The sequence below is a fragment of the Lonchura striata genome, chromosome 1, assembly GCF_050655825.1.
Source record: "Lonchura striata isolate lonStrDom1 chromosome 1, ASM5065582v1, whole genome shotgun sequence".
NCBI lineage: Eukaryota > Metazoa > Chordata > Aves > Passeriformes > Estrildidae > Lonchura > Lonchura striata.
Genome location: NC_140703.1, coordinates 89,193,900 through 89,212,010, shown reverse-complemented (window position 1 = coordinate 89,212,010; position 18,111 = coordinate 89,193,900). Strand labels below are relative to the sequence as shown.

The 18,111-nt window shown below is 41.8% G+C and overlaps 1 protein-coding gene across 7 annotated transcripts in view; it reads left to right on the top strand.

Annotated features, from left to right (window-relative positions):
• Positions 1–18,111, top strand: part of RFX8 (regulatory factor X8) — a 49,777-nt gene continuing 31,666 nt past the window's right edge. For 6 of the 7 annotated variants that reach the window (XM_085582989.1, XM_085582970.1, XM_085583005.1 and 3 more), the window contains exon 1: positions 16,104–16,258. In XM_085582989.1, the coding sequence (XP_085439115.1) occupies positions 16,167–16,258 (92 nt within the window). In that variant the 5' untranslated portion in view covers positions 16,104–16,166. Of the gene's footprint in view, positions 372–16,103; positions 16,259–18,111 lie in introns of those variants that run through there. The other variant, XM_085582997.1, reaches the window with a different exon arrangement.

Sequence of the window (18,111 nt, the reverse complement as noted above, 5' to 3'; positions counted from 1 at the left end):
CCTTTTGCAACAGTCAAGTCTTCCTCTGTTACAGACAGCTCCTTTATATGTCTGCCATGCCAGGGAAATAGCTCCCAATCCCAAAAATGGCTTGGCCTGGCCTAAAGTGTCTTCCTTGGCCACACTGCTTACTGGTGATGTGGGGGAAGCTGGAATACAACATGATAAAACTTGTCTGCAGAGTTGCCAAAGGTGAGTCTGTTTTGCTTCCTTGTTTGCAGCACCTTGACAAGGTCAGGTGGAAGCATCTGGCAATGAGTGACTCACTCAAGGCTGCCTTGTGAGTCAGCAGTGCCCGCTGGCAGGGCTCAGGAATGCTGATGGCTGGGTCTCCTGCTTTCCCTGTGGTTGCCCTAGCAAAGCTCCCATCGGTGAGTACAGAATGGAAATATCTTCCATAATGAGGATTTCCCGTTGCAATTCTTGGCAAAGCTGAATTACTGCAGATTTACAAGCTTCCATTCAGATCTTCTCTAATTCCTCTTTTGAAACTCCATTACCTCCATCTGTGTTGCCTTTTGCATCAATCAGCCATTTTTACTTGATGGGCTGTTTTTGTGTTTGTTTTGTTTCTTGCAAACTCTGATAGAATTTCACCAGCTGAATTTTGTAGACTCCTTCATTATTCACATCTTGTGTGCAAACAAATGCAGCCTGCACAAGGGAAAGATACAAATCAGCATAATTTTGTTTTTCTAAGAAAGCAGAGAAGTTCTGAGTTCTACCCCAAATCAAAGTGGTTTCATTGCTAAAACAAGTACTGACTAATAAAGATGACAGGACTGCAGCAAAAGGATTCGGAAACATTGCCCAGAAATTTTCTTCCAGTCCCAGAACTGATTATTTTGCAGCTTTCCTTTCAATGGTGTTCAGTGGCTGTGGGTCAAATTCAGTCTGATGTTGAAGAGTGGCCAAATTAAAACCTTAATTTTTTCCCCATAATTAAGGGGGAATCTTTGCTCAGAGGTTAGTGGGGCTTGTCAACAGAACTTTAAACTAGACTTGAAGAGAGGGGGCTAATGCCAGGCTTGCCTGTGACAAGCTGTGAGATGACACACCAAGTTTAGAAGGACAGAGTGCAAGGGCCCTCAGCCCCTTCCTCTGAGAGAGTCCTACCTCTGGGTCATGGCAACCCCTGGGATCAATACAGCCTGGGGGAAGAAGGGCTTGAGAGCAACGCTGCAGGGCAGGACTCTGGGTGCTGGTGAATGAAAAGCTGGACACGACCCAGCAATGTGCACTCACAGCCCAGAAAGCCAAGCATAGCCTGGGCTGCAGCCAAAGCAGTGTGGCCAGCAGGGCCAGGGAGGGGGTTCTGCCCCTCTGCTCTGCTCTGGTGAGACCCCACCTGCAGTGCTGTGTCCAGCTCTGGGGTCCCAGCACAGGGAGGACACGGACCTGTTGGAATAGGTCCAAAGAAGGGCCACCAAGATAATCAAAGGACTGGAACACCTCTCCTATGAAGAAATTATGAGAGAGTTGGGGTTGTACTGCCCGGAGAAAGCTTCGGTGAGACCTTATTACAGCTTTTCATTACTTAAAGGGGGCCTACAAGAAAGATGGAGACAATCCTTTTAGGATTTTTGCATAGGACAAGAGGTCAAGACCTTAAATTAAAATAGGGTATATTTGGACTAGATTTAAGGAAGAAAATTTTTACAATGAAGGTGCTGAAACATTGAAACAGGTTGTTCAGAGAGGAAGCAGAAGCCCTATCATTGTAAATATTCAAGGTCAAGTTGGATGGGGCTTTGGGCAGCCTGATCTAGTTGAAGATGTCCTGTCTCATTGCAGGGGGTTAGATTAGAAGACCTTTAAAGGTCACTTCCATCTTAAACTATTCTGTGATTCTACAATTCTGTTAGGCCTCCATGTTCCCTCCAGAGTGAAGTTTGCAGAGGGACAGTAGGTGATAATTTTGTCTTTACCGATCATGTGGTAGGGCAAGATGGATGAATAAGTATGTAGGCAGGCATCCTCACAAAGGAGCAGCATCCAGGATCATTCTCAGTCTGTAGGGCTAGAGGAGATGGAGTTTCGCCCATGCCTGTTGTATTCAACCACCTTAATTTCTTAAGCATTTTTCTTACTGAGAAGAGGGCCTTGATTGTGCCAGCTGCTAAATCCCTTAGAATAGTATTAGTCACCATGGGCCAAACCCTTGGGCCAGCACATTTCAACAGATGAGGTGTGTTGATCACCAGGGGCCAGCAGCTGGGAGAGTCCCTGTCACTAATTAATTAATACAGGAGGAGGGGGAATTCCACTAAATATTAGTCTCAATTGTGCACTGGGCTAGCATGTTATACAGGGCACAGGGCTTGTACTCATCCCTTCCTTAGAGGTTAGTGCCTTCTCCTCTGCACCAGCTCAATTGCTTGCACCATTTGAGGACTAAATTTGATCATTTCACTGAGAACACTGACCACAAGCACATGTGATAGCACACGCAAGAGAGCAGTGACCTGAAGTGTGATGGTTTAGGTGAGGGCTGAAGCAGAGGGGTAAATTTCACAGGGTCATTCAAATATTGCACTTCTCTTAAAAAAATATCTTTATTTAGTTACTGCCTATTTTCAGAACATGAAGGATTTGGATCATTCCTCTGGCAAGTTACATATTTGTTTATTTATGAGAGTTGGTGACATCTAGAATAAAAGAAAAAATATTATGTGGTCACTTTTGAATTACTGTTGTCTGGTATTACAATTTTTTTAAGGGCTTTTTATCATTAAACTTTACATTTTACTAATATTCTTGGTCATTTTAGATTATGTGGATGTTTTTACTTTGGATTGTGTCAACTTTAAGACCCCTCAACAATGATACTTTTTTTTTCGTTTTAAATTCACAGCAGAAAATTCTGATCAGAAAAGTCCCATTCCAGAACCTTTTAACCAGATTTGGCCATGAATGTAAAAGGGGATTTCTTTCAAAGCAGAGCAAAAAATGTAATAGAGTTTTTGTCATGTGTTCTAACAGAAAATGCTATTTATGATAGCTGCCTGGAAAAATAATGTCATTTAAGGGTCATGGGAGTCAGCATCAGATGGCGACCTGTTCCCCATTATACAAGCCTTTGTCAGCTCTTGTCTAGACCAAAGCAATGTCACACGCATGAGTGAGAAGTCATGAGCTCTTAGGAAATTCCAGCAAGTGCAGAAGGCTGCAATATTTCTTCTCACCTGCACAGACTAGGACTTACAGTACCCTCTTAGTGCTCTCCTACACTGCTGACTCCAGCCCAAGTCTCCAAAGCACGCAGTAGTCTGGGTCTCAAATTCATCTGAAATTCTTTTGTGAAGACTGTGATGTTCAGCTTTGCTCCTCACTTGGCAGAGAACTTCCCATAATGGCATACCCCATCTTAGGGGCAATGGGTTCCCCTAGAAATTATGAACATTACAAGCCTGCTTCTTTTCTGCCAAGGGCAAGACCTCTGCTTTAAGCCTCACTTTTTTCTACTTTTTTTTTTTTTCCATGGCACTCAATAAAACACACTATCTGTTATGCTAAGGTGTGGTGACAAAGCCTTTTCCACATGCTCCTGCATATGTCACTGGATATTACCAAAAGGCACCAGCAAAGGTAATCACTTACACTTCGAGAATTGTTTAGCACAGGAAAGATAAACCAAAAGGAATGTTGAAATAGTTTTAGATTTTTACCTAAAAGGGAAGTGTTCTTTTCTCTTTTTACAACTCTGGGTATCTGGTCCAGTCCTACAAAATACATCCTCATATTAACCCTGCCATTAAAGGGGAATGAGCAGTTCTGATAATTGATCATAGAGTCATCAGGGCCTTGTGTTTGTTGAATTAATTTCCCCTACTCAAAGCTGTAGAATCATGTTCTAGAGGTGGATGGGCTTTCATTATTGTAGCAAAGGAACATAGGTCAGCAAAATTTTTTATCAAAAATAAAAGAAAATACTTCCTGCTCCTTGATTTTGTGTGTGTACTGTGTACTTCTCCAGGTGTCAGAAGACAAGCATTGACTGGAGCCACGGATATAGCAGAAGATACTGTTCCTAGGATGGGTTCCTCTGCACCAGTTACTTTAATCAGCCAGTTTGAGATATGTGCCGGAACCCCGGCCTGGTTCAGGGCAAAGTCTCTCCTCCAACCCATGCTTCCAAAGAAAAACTCTGCAGCCTCTTGTTGTTTGGTCTCAAGGCAGTTTATTGTAAGCTATCTAAAGGATTGTCTTCTCTGGCTACTGTGGTTTGGTCAGCAGCTCAGGCAGAGGCACACACACTCCTGACACCCTCTCTGTCTGCTGTCTTCTTCTTCTCCCTCCCCGCCCAGGGCTGCTGCTATCTTTTATATGATATATTACGTGTTACATATTTACAGTTTTTCCCCAATACCTACTACCTATATTAAAAGGTGCTTTTCTACTCTAAACCAATCCATAAGTGCCAGCATCATCAAGAACATGGACGTAAGGAAGAAGAAAGAGGAGGAACAGGACCGGCCTACATTCCTCCATCTTAAAAGTTCTGACCCCCATGTACAAAGTAAAACCTCCCCTGTAGAGGTGCTAAAACCCCCCTGTACAATACTAAAAAATTTTCCCCTCTATTTTGTAACTACTTCTACTATAATATCTAAACTTTTGTGGCTGCTTGTTCCACTTCCAAAGTTGGTAACTCATTCCATGGCTCAAACTCAAACTCACAGCTGTCTCCAGCTGCCTTCCAGGGTCTAAAATGCTTCTGACCAGGGCCTGGAACCTCCAAAAATGTCTGAGGGACATTTTGAGTTCCAACAGATATGCATCTATATATGCATATGTAAGGGACAAGCAGAGCAAAAAAAAAAAGCTATAAATCTTTACATTTCAAGAACTCCAAGGGCTTGAGCAAGCAAAATGACAGTCAAAAGACATTCCCTTCAAACAATATTTGAGCTATGACCACCATGCAGAAAGATGTACTTCATAATAACAAAGATAAACAGTGATATAAAAGGCAGATGGAAATGTGCAGAAGAGCAACAGAAATGGTTTTTCCAGAGGTAGTTCTGTCCTCAAATTGTTATGCTCTCAGCTGTACAACCTGTGTTTCACAACATATAATATTTCATGACCAAAAGGGGATAAATTTTATTCAGATCCCTTCTATACCTACATCAAAAAGGAAGTAAACATTGTGCCATCATTAAGCAGCTTAGTAAAGCTTGCATTCTGTGGATGAAGAAGGATTGGCAGAAGATGTCATTACCTGTCAGGCACAGTTTGTCGGTCTTACACCATGATTGCTGTACAGGGCCAATCTCCTCTGGCACAGCAGGGGTTACCAGACTTCTTCACTACTTAGCACAAAAACAGCCTAAGACGAAAGAAACCAGTTGAGGAATAAATGCCCTGGCAGAAAGACACAGAAGGTCAAATTCTGAGCCTAGTCTATAGCTCTATTGTATTTGGATATCAAAGCAGATAGCTGAAGTGTGCATGAGTGTGCATTCATTCACTAATAAGGGGTTACTGTAGTACATATTCTCATGATCCCTTTTTTCTCCTCTGCTCAGTATTTTCACCCATGGTGAGGTCCTCAGGAAGGTTACTGCTGTAGAATGATAAAGTTGCACTTAGATAATGATGATGAGGGTTTTCAAAGAACTCAGATTCTGTATGGGCTCATACATGAAACAATCCAAATTTTGCTGAGACTTCACTTGGAAGCTCTGGCTAAACCCAGCCTCTAAGAGCTGCTGTATACTAAGGAAAGGAGAACTACAAGGGCCTGATTAAAAGCCCATGGCAAGTGCCAGTTGTTTCAGAATATCAGAAGTTAGTGTAAGCACTGTGACTAAAAGCTACATTGCATTGGCTTTGCAGGGTGACTGGCAGCACCACTGATGTGGCAAACACTGAAACTGGCCACAGCCTGGGCATTGTATCCTCTCTGTTTCAGAGGCATATGAACCATTGCTTTTGGAGAAATGCACAAGTGGGTTGCTCTTCTGCAAGCCACACAGCTTGCGGTTAAACTACGCTAAGCTGAAAATGTAAAAGCCTCTCAAGGCTGCAATATTATTTTCACTGTGACATGTAGAATTAGGAACAATATTTATGAGGGCTGAACAGAAAAAATCGGATGTTGTGTGTGCTGATTATTTCTGTCCTTGAACAGAAGTTCCCAGGTCCTTCTGCTTCAGGCATTTCTACTAGAGCTGAGAGCTAATCTTCTATATCTGTGTCAAGCAGAAGCTACTTTAGGAGCTCAAGCACTTTCCTGTTTTTAACCAAACCTGGATATTGTGCCTAATAGACAACACCACCTCTCTATTTATCCAGGTGTTTTTAATTTATTAGAAGCAGTCACTACGTTATTAAGCGCTTTATAATTAAAATGGGCAAAAGAACAGGATTAACTGGCAGAACATGAGCAACCACCTACCCAACAAAAACAAACAGGACAAAATACCACATTTAATAATATTACTAATAATGAAAAATTACTTTAGGTATAACATGCACATCTTCCTTCCCAACATTTTATCAAAGGGTTAAGGGTTTTTAGCATGTGTTAATAGTTAACAATTTTGGTTTCAGGAAACTGGAAAAGCTTTGTCATATACGTGCTCAAATTGTCTTAATTTATTTCAACCTAACAGAAAGTGAATGCTAACTGTCATTAATATGTTCATCCATCCCTTATTTGAGATTCTTCCTAAATCCTTTGACTTCTCCCTGAAGGTCATAATCCACTCTTTAATTTAAGAGTCATGTCTTCTTGCGTTCATTTTTGCAGGAGCAAGAAGAAAACTGAATCAATCAAACCTGCACAGAGTAACATTAAATACTCTAACTCTTGATTAAAGCTCATTTTTAAAGTAGAATTAGGCCCAAAGAAAGTTAGCATTTCAATAATAATTAATTACACCATTTAAAAGAAACAACTTTTTTTTTTATATAGTTCTAAAACTATGCTAAATTACTCACCTGAAGTAAGAACTATAGATGCTGCTTTCTTAAAATGTGACATTTCTCCGGCCATCACCTGTACTCTTTTAACCTGCTTAAGAGGTGATGTACAAGGAATAACACTATAAAACTTTGTATGTTTAAATGCAATGTTTTAATGTTTTGACTGACCATGGTAGCCTGCTGTTAATAGGATTTGCTCAGGAGAACCCTTACTGGAAGTTCTTGTTAATTCCCAGCCAGGCTTCAGCAGCCTGTGTGAAAGGAGGTTACATCTTGATATGATTTTCTTGTATTAACCTGCTTAATTAACCAGGAACTGTTAATGAAGGAGGGCAGCTGAAGGAAGACACAAGATGAAATAGGGGAGAGAGGGAGGAAAAGTAATTTGGACAGCAAGATGTGGTTGAGGGTTTCAGAGATCCTGAAGGTCTGAAGATTTCTTCAGAAAAAATGGGCTGAATATGCCCCTTTACCAAGGCCTCCAATTAAAACTGAAATGAAAGAACCCATGAGAGTGAGCCAAAGATCGGAGAAGAAAGACTTGTGAATATTGACCCCACTGGAGAAGCAGGGGCTCATCTGCAAGGTGCTTTGTGGTCCCTTAGTTGTTCAGCTGCTGGAGTGCCATGGTCCTGGCTCCTGGCCCTCTGTGCCTCCCCACTCGGTGGGGAAGAAAACAAGGGGTTTAGATGCATCCAGCATCTTGTGCCAGCAGAGTGCCAGGCATGGCTGGAGCTCCTTCCCATGTATTTCCACATGGATAAAGAGTAACTGTATGGAAAACAGCATTTGAGTTTAGGGTATCAAAAATGGGAATTGCATAGGCAAGTAATGCCACAGTAAGGTAGGTTTACATATTATTTATGTTTTTCTTCTTGGTCACGCTACAATTCTACACAGACTGTAGCCACAACTGTGACACTAACCTGCCATTAAGCTGCAAGATCTAGAAAAATGTTCTGCACTTTCTAGAATTTGTAAAGAAATTATTGTGCATAGCGTTGTACAATACTTACTGTATTTTTGCAATTTATTAAGAGATTTCTTAATTAATTGCATCCTTAGGTACACTAATGCTTATAAATGGTGTGAGTGATAAAATAATTCTACAAACAAAATGTTTGACATCTGTTTTGTAGCTAAGAAAATTGGAAAAAGACAAGATGACAGCTGCAGAAGCATAAAAAAGTATGTCATAAGATTGTCTGATATCATTCATATAGATCACTTGACTGTGATGGCAAATTAAATCATGTTGTTTTCCAAGATTCACTCAAAGTCAAAATTGTATATCTTCTTAAAAAAAAAAATCTTTGTGCATTCCTAACTATGTCAGCATCTCTTTCAATTATGAAAACCATTACAGGTTTGATTTAAAAATATTTTTCTCTGTGGCCATTAAGGCTTCAAACTGTGCAAAACTTATTGTTGCACAGTGGGAAGCAGAATAATTCACTATCTTCTTGACAATTCTCAAGACAATGGTGAAAATATATTATAAATATTTGAAAAAAAAAATGGCAAATTGCAGAAACATCACAGAATCTTGTTAAATAATATTTATTTCAAGAATCAGATTCAAGTGAAAATTAATTTTAAATATTATAGGTTAATGATCTTTTTAGGATTTTAATTTTAAATAGTTATAAAAATTTTATTAAAGTCATCCAAGGATATATTGAAAATATTAAAACAGATAAGAAATCTCTGTGATTTCTGAGGGCAATGAAGATGGCATATGAAAGAAAAATATCCAAAGTACAGTCTTTAAAATGCCTCTTAAATGCATCTTAAAACTAAATTTCGTTTAAATTTTCCCCAGTGATTCTGTCTTTCCTGATGGTTACACTACCACTGGCTGCAGTAGCAATGAGGTTGCCCGACTGGAGCCACTGTTTATTAAAATTGGTTCCACATTTAACATTCAGCAGACACGTCAGTCAAAAGCAAAGGGCAAAACCCTTCTCCATGCTCGGAAGTGTTCTCCATACTCTCTCTGCTTTTCAGGTAGACTTCTGCTTAGTAACTAAGCAACCACATCCTGCATCCCTAACTCACACATTTTGATCTTACCAGAGGATTTGCTTTGGCAAAGTTTACATTGAATCAATTGTAGATCTGAAGTTCAAGTCTGAAATGTGCTTGTTATAAAATTGTGAATTAAATACTCAGTGAGTAATAGTAGGTCTGTAGATCATACAATTTATGAATATTGTAATCCATATTGAAATTTTCAGTTGGGAATGTATCCTCTAAAATGAATCAAGAAAAGTGAATTTAAACCCCACATATCTTTTGGCCTATATTGATACCATTTTTAAAAATTAATAAGTTGAGCATGAGTGCATATTGTCCCACCAATTATAATATTGCCTAGGTTTGCTTTGATTTATCCTCAAGGATCTTAACATTTAGTTTGAATAAGTAATCAAAACAAAGTCAATAGAAAACTCCGAACCTCCTTTTGGAAAGGCAACATTTGAATGAAATGTTTGCCTCCCATAAGTAAGTCACATGGGCATTCTCACAGAGAAGTATTCTGCTAGTAAAGCTCACATGATCGCATATTCATAGAAAACAAACATAAAAGGATTACAACCACTGTTAAATGGAAGTTCCCTTTTGAATGCAAATGGATATTTAGGATATGTGCTCAGTCTGCTCTAGTCCTTGCTCATGCAAAACTCCAACAGTACCAACTAGAGGGCCGTGTTACAAATAGCACACAGTCAAAATAAGAAGCTTGCAGAAGTAGAAATGTTTTATGTAAGCTATCTGAGGAGCACTTAGCAGGAAGGAAAGTATTTGTAAGGGTCAGAAATGGTGGAGTAGTTCAAGATCAGGATCACAAATTAGGACCATAAATGAAGGATCTTGATCAGACCAAAGGCTCTCCGTGGCTGGTCACAATCCAATCATCCCAGAGCTCCTTTGTGTCAGTGCAAAGCTATGGGGCCACAGCTCACAAGCTCCTCAAAGGGGAATTTCAAATCCAAATTTTCACAAAGGTTGATTTGGTAATTTATTCCAATTAAAATAGAGAGTATCAATTCGTATAGCAGACATCTTGTCGTCCTAAACCATATCAGTCTAATCAAATTCACTAAATTGGGAAAACGAAATACTCTCATTCTACCAGAGCAATTGCTCCCAACCTTTATCAGCCATATGTTTGCTGCTAGCTTCAGATCCAACACAATCTGTATAGGCATACAGTAGGTGTATCTAGTCTAGCTGTATGAAGTGGCCCAAGTAAAAGATTTTTCTTTATAAAATTTGCCTTGGCTGTATCTGTACACTGCTGCAGCTAGAGCCACACTACTGCCAGCAACATTAATGAACACTCTACTTACTTGAACAAAAGCCAATCATAGACAAGTAATAAATGCTTCAGATGCAATTAAGAAAAAGACCATGCAGCAATCATGGAATATATGAGGTGGTCAGGGATGTCTGGAGGTTGTCTAATTCACCTCTCTGATCAAAGAGGGGTCCTGGTGGATCTGAACAGTTCAGATGGGTCATGGTACTTCAGGTTTCATTGTTCATACAGTGGTTATGCTTATTAAGTCTGTTAGGGTGTTTTTTCTCTCTCTTAAATTTATTGGTAATCTGAGATAAAATATTATATGAAAATGTCAGTTATGTAACTATAATCAAGGCATAAATCACACTATCTCCTACAATGCTTTCTAGACTGAAGGATAAAACAATATTTGTAAAAGAATAATAGGAATACAGAACTGCATGCAGTTTTAGTCATATCACCCCTGACACTACATGCATATAATGTTTCTCTGATGTACCATTTGGCCTAAGATATTCAAAAGGTGAGAAAATAAAACTACATCACTCATGTAACATATGCTTAACCTTCAAAAATTACTGAGGCAGGATTTGTATTTGTTGCAATAAAATTCAGTTTCAAAGGAGTTAACTGTTAACTGCATTGTCATTTAATTATGTCAAACACTATGTTGAATCTTTCAACAAGTTCTTTCAAGAAAATTATTGGTTAATGTAGCTATTTAAGTGAAACATTGTCACCCTTTGTTTTAATTAAGAAGAAAAAAGAAAGCATCTCTTTTCACAGTAAAGTCTGCATTTATTTTTTTGGAGGAGGGTGATGTTTTTCTCTGTTTTCAAAACTTTTGTAGTTGGACTTTACTGTGAATACATTTGAAAGCTGCCCTTAATGCCATTCCTTATTTCCGAACTAATTGATTAATTGTGCAAACATTCCTGACCCACAAATACAATCAAGGGTTTTTGCATGTCATCTGCAAACCAGGCACAGGAGCTAATGTAAGAGCTGCTGTTTCTAGCCTCTGAGATGGGGCTTTTCTGCATGACTCATGACTGCTTTTATTGTAGGGAATTTTTTTTTCTGTTCAAATTACTCTAACATGCAAACCTAGCATCACTATTTCAGCGTTTATAGCACAGCTGTTTTAATAAATTGTCATATTAAACAGAAAGTTAACTCCAGTATGCACCCAAGACGTAGAAAACAAAACAAAACCACAAAAAGAATGTATCAGGGAAGCATCATAAAATGCTATTTCTACTTGGAGGAGCAAGCGCCACATCTTCTGCCAAGCAGAAATGAAGCAGTTGCTTTCTCCTGCAAGCATTACCTCAGCCTCTTCTGGTCAGATAGGTTTTTATCTATATCTCCATCTTCATGAGTCACTGTATAAACTGTTTGGCTGCCCTAAACTGGACTAAAGAGCAAGAAATACAAAGAGCAGGTGTCAGCACACAGTGGAAACCACAGTTCTTAGTTCCTCTTAGCTCCCTAGAGGCACTGCCCTGTACAGGAGCACGAGGGGGACCGGCAGTGCCCCATGGGATGCGTTCTCACCAGAGGCTCTCCAGACAGGAGGGACAGAGCTGCTCAGACAGTCCCTGCTCCCAGTTGCGGCTGGACCAAAAGCAGTCAAAGTCATTGTTAATCTTAGTCAAAAGATCAGTAGATGACACTGCCCTGGGCAGCATCTGGAATGAATGATGTGGCAACAGTCAGTTAAGTGTTTCGGTTACCGTGTTGAAGAGATTTTCACCCAGCCTCTCCACCAGACACTCCAAAACCAGGTGATCTGAGATGAGTGAAGGCCTGAGTGATTGTCAGTGATTGTGTCCCATCTCAAGTCACTAGGTCTTAAGTATTTCTAATGGTTTCACATCTTTCAAGAGATCTTAGTCATGCAATGATTGTATTGTTTGAATCAGTTTATTCTAGTCATGACAGGACATATCCCAATTTACATATTATTTTGTACTCCCAACTCCCTCATTAATGTTTAATGCCTCAATTCAGCCATCAATCCCCACTCAGTGGAACGATTCAGCTAAGTGCGTATTTAAATTTAAGCACATTCTTAAATGCTTTGCTGAAATGAAGCAGTCTTACAAACATGCTGACATTCTTTGCTGAATTGGATTTTCATACATACAAGAATTCACATGCTATAGGCACTTGGGAGAGGAGCCTTCCTCTTCCTCATGTGCATTCAGGTCCAAATGCATGGTTTGTGAAGTACATAGCATTCTTTATTGTTAAAGTATTGCATTTGTTTGATTCTTTCAAGTGATCTATTTCAAACTGAAGTTTGAAAGGTAACTATGACCGAAGATCTCTGCTCATAGTAAACTGATCAGATTTAGGTAATGCCTGATCATTGGCATTATTCAGATCTCAAAGTAAGGGAAAATGAGTAAACCTTTGCACAGATGTAATTTTGTCCCTTGTAGGCCAATTAGTAAAGGTAGAAAAACAACAAACAAACAAACAAACAAACAAACAAACAAACAAACAAACGCCAAACTAATAAAATGTACTGACACATTTCTCAAACTGGGATATTTACCTTTGTCCAACGGGACTTTTACACTGTGACCCAATTCTTTTAACTTTCCATATGGAAAAGATAATGATATGTTGCTCCAGAACTTTGATTTGGTGGGTGTGAGGGAAGAATTTGTATATTTGATTTTCCTTTTCAAGCTCTTTTACCCATTCCTTCCTACATGAGAATGAATGCAATAAATACCCTTCAGGCCTCTGCAGCTCTAGGGAAAACACAATTTCCTATAGTCACATATGTTCATTGCTGCTGGTAGTGGTGGAAGCTATAGTAGATTAATTTGCTTTAATTATTATTTCATACATACTTTTGCCTAAGTATTAAAAAAATCTTAATAAAGTACTTATTTTTAAAACTGTAAATATCTGAGAGATGTTAGCACTTGCCTTTACAAGACAGCTGTCACCAGCAAGAGCTCTTACATAATCTGTTTACCTTACAAATCTCCCAAGGTATCCAAATCTTCTCTTGAATATGGGATGGGGGAGCTGAGGGCAGACAGTAATCTGAACAGGCAATTTTGTGCTAAAGACACTCCTTACAACTTTTTGGAGATTACCTCAAAGTTTGGTTTAAATTTGTCCTAGTTATGGGTGAAAGTCAGAGGAAGGAAGCTTTTTTGTACACCTTTTAATCTGTTCAACCATATTCCTAATTTTATACCAAATCTTTTTTCAGTCAAAGTACATGTTCATTATATACTCTGTAATTTTATGCAAGGAGTATGTCCATGACAGCAATAAAGAGCTTTGCATCTTTCAGCTTATGCAAGAATAAAGACTTATTACAGCTTGACCTAATCTATATCCACCAGTCCTATTTGACTAGTTTAAACTGAAGAAACTGATTTCAGGTTTTCAACCAAATTCTGTGAACAGCCTGACATTTAAAGACAGAATCTCCCTTCTCTCCCACTCACTCCTCCTCTTGTCAAAAAAACTCAAACCAAACCAAACCAAACCAAACCAAACAAACAAACAGCACATGCTAGAATTCTCTGAGAGGTAAAGAGTCATTTTTGGAAAAAAATGGGAAAGCCTTAATCAATCAAGACCTGAACAGCGCACAGACCTGTCTATCTCATTATCTGCAAACTAGGCAGGAAAAATGCTGTGACCTAATTGGTATCTCTCAAGCTATAGACAGTAACTGGACAGTATTTTTTGTGCAGCATTTGCTTCTTTTCATCAAAACCTTTCTGAGTATGAGGTATTAGCCAGGGACTTTCTGATCTGTGTCATTTCCCTTACTTCTGTCTATTACCACAGTAATATTCTATTTATCATTCTTCAGTTTTAGCTAAATTGTAAATGCTTTTTGGGATTTTTCCTGCTGAGATGTTTTTGGGCATAGGGAACTTCCCTGTGTAGAGTTTCAGACAGTCCCAAAAAGTCAGTTGTTGGTCATGAACCTTGAGAACTAAGACCAGGGCTCAGAAGCACATGCAAACACATAAGCAAGCCAGTTGTTGGAAACTGGAGATGAGGTTTCCTCTTCCTGAAGTGCATGGAGTGGAGGGCACTGCTCTGAGTGCAGAATGGAAGGCACACCTCAACTGGCAGGGAGTGTCCCGGGCAGCATCTACTGCCAGACCTGCTGCAGAAGCTCTGGGAGTACTTACATGGCAACACCACACAAGCCTTACAGCTGCTGCTGCCTCACTGTTGTTAGTTCTTACAACACCTACTTCAACCTGAGAAAGGATTTGCTCTACAGCATTTGCAGGAGTATTTGCTGTCTAAGTTCAATGTCCCACATTGGAGGTCAGCAGACTGTAGACATACAAAATCAATACCAAAAACTGCAGCTACTAAGGGAAGCTTCCACAATTGGCCATTAAGCACAGTTATTGATGGCAGACTGTACTGGTTACAATGCATGTACTAACACCAACCTGTGTTTTTGGCAGACAGCATTTTCAAGGCTTTGGTTCAGGGGCCCTTGAGTGAACATGATCTTCCCATGGGCTTCTCCACACAGCATAAGGCTTCACAGACTTAAAGCAACCTGTACCATACATGACATCTGCGTGCACTGCTCCTTCAAAACAAGGTACATCAAGGTACCTTGCCAAAGTAACCTGCCACCTTAAATTCCCTTTCCTGCCATCGTGCTCCCTGCCCCCCCTTTAATACTGCTGTCTACCAATGTGTTGGCTTTGGTCATATTGTCATAACGAAAGAAGCAAGCCAGTCTGTGTCACACATGGGGATTTCAGGAAGCTAATTAACAGGAGGGAGCCGTGGGAGTTTCTGAGAAGCTGAGCTCTGATGTAACCCAAAGCCATGGACTAGTAAGCTTTTAGATGCTCCAGCCATACATAATTTATGTTTGTCAGTCACATGGCAGCAAAGCTCATTTTGCATAATGGATGCTTGTGATGGAAAAGTGCTTACAGGGTTTCAGCAGAGCAGACAGACCTTTCATCTATCTGTATCAAAGAGAAATTAAACAGTTATGGGAGTTTGCAGCATCCCTGTTGAAAACTCTGAAAGGAAGGCTTTAAAGATGTGCAAAACCTTCTAGATGGCACTTGTGATCACAGAATCATAGAATGGCCTGGTGGTAAGGGGCCATAAAGAGTCCCAAACTCCCCTGCCACGGGTGGGACACCTTCCACCAGACCAAGGCTGCTCAAGGCCCCATCCAACCTGGCTTTGAACACTTCCAGGAACAGAGAGTCCACAGCTTCTCTGGGCAGCCTGGGCCAGTGCCATGCACACTCATAGTAAAGATTTTTTTCCTAACACATAATCTAAACGTACACTTAGTCTGAAACTATTCCCTCTTCTCCTGCTACTACGTGATATTCAGCAGTACCGCTGCACGATCGGCCATTTACACCGCTTTCCGATTTGGACAAGAATTCCTTTTCTCTCCTGCAGTTCCTACAAAAAAACAGGCCCATCAGGCGGCAGAGCAGTGGGTGGGTGCCAGGAATGCCGCGGCTCGCCCGAATTCTCCGCAGGGCGCGGACGCCGCTGCGGGAAGCGCCGCGGGGCGGCGCGGGGCGGGCGCGGGGCGGGCGCGGGGCGGCGCGGGACCGTGCGGGGCGGGCGCGGGGCGGGCGCGGGGCGGCGCGGGGCGGGCGCGGGACCGTGCGGGGCGGCGCGGGGCGGGCGCGGGGCGGGCGCGGGACCGTGCGGGGCGGCGCGGGGCGGCGCGGGGCGGCGCGGGGCGGGCGCGGGGCGGCGCGGGGCGGCGCGGGGCCGCGCGGGGCGGGCGCGGGTCCGCGCGGAGCGCTCGCGGGGCGGGCGCGGGGCGGGCGCGGGTCCGCGCGGAGCGCTCGCGGGGCGGGCGTTACCCGCCGTCCGTTACCCGACCGCCCCGGCAGCCACCGGCCCCGGCCCCACCATCCCCGTCCCAATGGACGACGCGGCGCCGCAGCCCGACCCGGAGCCGGCCGACATGACTTATTTCGGCCCCACCTCCCTCACCTACCTCCCCGTCCTCCAGTGGTGGGTGTTGTCCCCTTGCCCGCTGCCCGGGACGGAGCGGGCAGGTGGCGCGGCTGTCTCTGCTTCCCCGTGGGGCTCGCAGGATGTGCCTTGCCACAGGGAGTGCAGGAGCCCTGCTTTTAACTTTTCTCGCGGTTTCGTAGGGCAAGAGCGCGGTTTGCTGCAAAGGCCCCATCATCGTGGTGATGTATAAACGATACCAAGCAAGCAGGGAAATTCCCCTGAAAGACCATCTTCTGCCACAAGCCCTAGTGATATGGAGGTGGTTTGACACGGGGGAATGGGATTTTGTCTCAGCCTACCCACAGGCTGGGATCTGGCCCCTGGCAGCCATGCACTGGATGTGATGCTGCGGGGCAGCTCCTGAGGATCTCCCTGCCTGGTGGGCTCTTGCAGCACACAGGTGGCTGCGAGGAGGTGGCACACAGGCACACAGGGTGATGCTGGATGTTTGAGATTTTCCAAGGTTATTTTTTCTTGAGCTGAAGGTCGAACTCCTTAATGAGACACTTTGTGTAGTGGAGGAAAGCTGTCACCATTGTTTTCTTGGGTTTTGAGAAGAGCATGATCTACCATGTGACAGCCAAAGAGAAACCAGGGTTCTCTCCACAAATGAGTCCTGCTCCTAAATAATGTTGAAGCTTTTGTGAAACAGTAACAACACATACAAACTTCTAACTCATCAGCAAGTGATCTTAAATAATTTTACTCCCCCCATACATGAGCAGTGGGAGTTAGTCGGTTTTTTCACTGTGATATAGATACCACTGCTCCCGTTCTGAAAGGATTAAAGGAAGAGATTCATACCAGGTCATTCATCCAACAGTCTTAGACACAGCATAAAACGGAATCAGAAGCAATCCTTGAAAGGATGAACTAATGATTCTTTTCATCATGACAACCTTCTTTTCATGTTTTGAAAAATTTTGAATGTTCAGCTTCATTTTACAGTTGGCGCATTTCCAGTAGCAAACCAGATTTTGGTCCAGAAATGGTTTAACAGCAGATTTGCCAGCCTGTATAATGGCCTGGCTGCTAAGGGTTCACACAGAATAGGTGGCAAACCCTAAATGTGAGGTCCTAAAATCAATAGGATAAAAAACCCTACACAGTGTGTGGATACACAGTAGATAAATAGAGGAGGTCTTTCCCTCTGTGCTTTTTCTTTAACCTCTACCTTTTTCCCTTACCACACTTTCCTTTAGATTTTTTTGTCTTTTTTCACAGTTTTGTTTTGATGCATGCCATAAAAACTCAGGTTTTGAAAACCTTGGGGCTAGTAAGCAAGAAGAGGAGTGCTGTGCTCTTTTCTGCATAGATTGCTTTCCTGATAGAAATATTTTTGTATTATGTGTCAGCACTAAGAAGGTGTTTGACTTACTATTTGAAAAAGACTGGCAGCTTAATAGACAAAAAATTCACGAAATGGAATTCCCAAATACTTTGTCGCTAAGTAGTTAAATGCTGAGGGAAAGCTATTGGCAGAAACCAGCTACTGGAGCGTGAATTAATTTCTGATGCACTTCCAATGACTCTTGTGATGTTATATTAAGGATGAATTTGAACTTAAGATTAATCTCCTCTGAGACTGCTCAATTGTGAAGAGTTTTGAGATGCTCTAGAAGAAAAAGCACTTCTGCCTGCTGGGAGGCAGAGCTCATCAGGACTCTTATGTAGAATGAATTTCATTTACCTTTTAGCCTGATGATGGGAAATACCCGTTAGAGCAGCAGATCCCCTATCTTTGGGTGCAGGTTATGCTCAGGTCTAGCCATGAAGCTTTTGCTGTTGGATGGTGGGGCTGGAGGTGGTGAGGAGCTGGCAGGGAGCCCAGCAGAGCATCTTGGGTTGTT